Genomic DNA, 2,823 nt, shown 5'->3' on the forward strand with positions numbered 1-2,823 from the left:
TATCTGCTTTGAATGAATTATTAAACAAATTTGTAGTTTAAGATACTGTGTTATATCTTTTGTAGATTGGTTGTTCTAGTTGAAATATTTAGAAGACAAAACTGTTTTTTATTTAATGAATTATATTAGTAAACGAAATTGCGCTGGTTTCTTTCGCCAAATTCCTTCTAGGTATCCTTTTCAAGCCGGTGGTCGATTTTATTAATCTACAAACGAATTTATTTACTGCTTAGACATAAGAAGTTATAGGTATGTCTGTTTTTACTTCAAATATAATTGTGAAGAGTCAATGAATGAATTAACAAAAACCCACAGATAGTTACAAACATCATTATTTTGTAAATGTTCGTGATATTCAATCATAACTCCTAAATATGCTAATATAATAAATGTGAAAGTAACGCTGTCTTTCTGTCTGTTTGTTCCTCGCGGCCAAGGCACTGAACCGAATTTGATGAAATTTAATTAAATATAATCAATTAACGTAACAGATTTCACATATATCATCGCCTAAAATCATATAGATGATTGATTAAATAAAACTATCGCTGCGTATGCGCATCTAGGCATCATCATAAAAAATATGCTTGTCAAGTCCAAATTGAAAGCGGAAACTGCATATATATATATATATTTGTTTTTATTTATCTTCTGGTCAAAACTTTTATAATTTTAAATATTAGTTAGGCTTTAGAAAAAAACATCTCCTTGTTTATTGCTATAGTATATACTTTTGACTAAATCTAACGTATCGCGGAATGAAATGACGTCAAAAAAGACAGCACGATATACATACGAAGAACTTTTAACGCGTGTATTATTTAAATATGCGATTATTTTTTTCTTATTATTTTTTATTAGTATTGATTAAAAAAAATCCCTGTACTGTATGCTGCGATTTTGTTATTATCGAATATAACAAACATCAAAAATATAACATCGAAATCGTTCATTGACTCCAATCATAATGACAGCTAGTTGATGCGCTAATATTGATTAGATAGAATTAAAAATGTCCAGCTAAAAATAATACTTTTAAAATAATTTTAAAAATAAAAATAATTTCTTGATGGAGAACAGGTGATTTAAAAAAACGTGATAACTGAGGCAGTAAGTATAAATACCTTGTATCCTAATTCGTGGAGGCGCAGACCGCAGACTTAATGTTTGGGCGCGTAGATTGTCGCAGTACCTTAAATTATATAATTTGTTAAGTATTTAACATTAAAACAACTACTATCTATAAAAGGCACTTTATTTACTATTTATGTAATGTTGTCAAATTGTAATCTAGAACGAATAATTACAAATATATTTATTTCTGGCCTAACAACGTTGACGAGGACGCTTTTCGGTGTCGCCACGCATTAAAACTATTATCTCCAAGTTTAATTTATTAATATAAATTTATATTTGTTATCTTAAAAGATATCCTGTTCAGTACTTGTAACGAAATATTTTCGAGGGTTTTCATTTTCAAGTCACCTGCAGGTACAGGTGGATGGACGACCAAGAGATGACGGTTGAACAAAGAAATATATTGTTTCAGCAGCTCGATAAACCATTATGTATATATAATTATATAAATGTGTGTGTGTGAGAGGGTGTCTATGTGTTTGTGTGTAAAATACTACTTACTATATTGTCAAAAGCCGTGACGAGATCGTTGACTTTTCCTTCGACAATTAAGTGATGCTTGTAAGCAGCCATGCTGTATACTTGCCGTGCGGGATAAGGGGATGTCGAAGATGCTGTAAGAATTACCATTTTAAGTAAAATTGTCTTTTTTTTTGCTTTTTGAAATAACAATAATAATATTCATAATATTCGTCCTCTAAATATACATACATGGAATTTCACCATCATGTTCACTCCATTCCATAGCCAATTGGTTGAAATGCTGACTTGCAGTCGCTTCCCCTGAAATAGATAGATGTTTTTATATTCTGCGCAAATTCAGTGAGATAAACCTGAGAGGCAGATCTCACTGAATGTTGAAAACTTTGAACTACTTTACTCAATGAGTTTGAGGGCCTTTATTCCACGAAAATATTATACGGGCTGATTTTGCGATGTAATCTATTTTGCAATATCATCCTAGAGATGTATTTATTGATACATGACACGCGCATGAGCATACGTGTACTGTAAACTGACAGGTGTGTGACCCTAAGGATATACGCATGCGCGCTTGTATCTGTATTGTATATATATATTACAACGATTTATACCTTCGCTATTCCTCTGGTATTCCATTATCTGCTGATAGCCGACCAACATTCGGTTAAAGTCGGTGGTGCCAGTATACACAGTATGGTTCATATTTCGCTTAGCGGGAATGATCAATTTTTTGACAGGTTTCTGTTTTCTATAAACAGTCATTTTTCTCGACCTAAAAATGAAACGATTGTTAATAGCGACCGTCTAAGTACGAACAGTGATGAGAAGAAATAAACGGTCAAAGCAAAATAAAATATAATGGCTTCGTTATAATTACAGGCGTTTGTATTGTAACGGGTTCCGTCTGTGTCAACTTAAATTATTAACTTTTTGACATGAAAATATATTCGCTAGAGCGGCGTATTCTTAAAAAACACAGCAAGCTATTAATTCGCACGATTTATTGCAGCCAGCTTATATAAGTTAAAAACTATTTTTTGAATTTTATAAATAAGCAATAGCAAATGGAATTTAAATATAACATAATTAAATTATATTTTAAACAAAAATACTTACGATATCCCAAACCAATTACCACTGAACTTCAGTACACTTATTTGTTTAATTTACACCATGTAATATCCAATATTTTAAACATTTACA

At 31.1% G+C, this 2,823-nt stretch overlaps 1 protein-coding gene across 1 annotated transcript; it reads right to left on the reverse strand.

Moving 5' to 3' along the window:
* Positions 1-2,823, reverse strand: LOC125076275. Its single transcript, XM_047688378.1, has 6 exons — positions 2,737-2,823; positions 2,232-2,392; positions 1,849-1,920; positions 1,639-1,751; positions 1,125-1,192; positions 1-206 (listed from the first exon to the last, which is right to left on the reverse strand). The coding sequence occupies exons 2-5, from the start codon at positions 2,380-2,382 to the stop codon at positions 1,133-1,135; spliced, it is 396 nt and encodes a 131-aa protein (XP_047544334.1). The 5' UTR covers positions 2,383-2,392; positions 2,737-2,823; the 3' UTR covers positions 1-206; positions 1,125-1,132.

The sequence above is a fragment of the Vanessa atalanta genome, chromosome Z (genome assembly GCF_905147765.1).
Source record: "Vanessa atalanta chromosome Z, ilVanAtal1.2, whole genome shotgun sequence".
In the NCBI taxonomy this organism is placed as follows: domain Eukaryota; kingdom Metazoa; phylum Arthropoda; class Insecta; order Lepidoptera; family Nymphalidae; genus Vanessa; species Vanessa atalanta.

What these genes read in the sequence shown, in the direction of transcription:
- LOC125076275 (XM_047688378.1), bottom strand. Translation starts at nt 2,382, where the DNA reads ATGACTGTTTATAGAAAACAGAAACCTGTCAAAAAATTGATCATTCCC. An exon ending in ACATGATGGTGAAATTCCAT is followed by an intron (nt 1,752 to 1,848) that starts GTATGTATATTT and finishes TAATTCTTACAG; the next exon opens with CATCTTCGACATCCCCTTAT. An exon ending in TCACGGCTTTTGACAATATA is followed by an intron (nt 1,193 to 1,638) that starts GTAAGTAGTATT and finishes ATATAATTTAAG; the next exon opens with GTACTGCGACAATCTACGCG.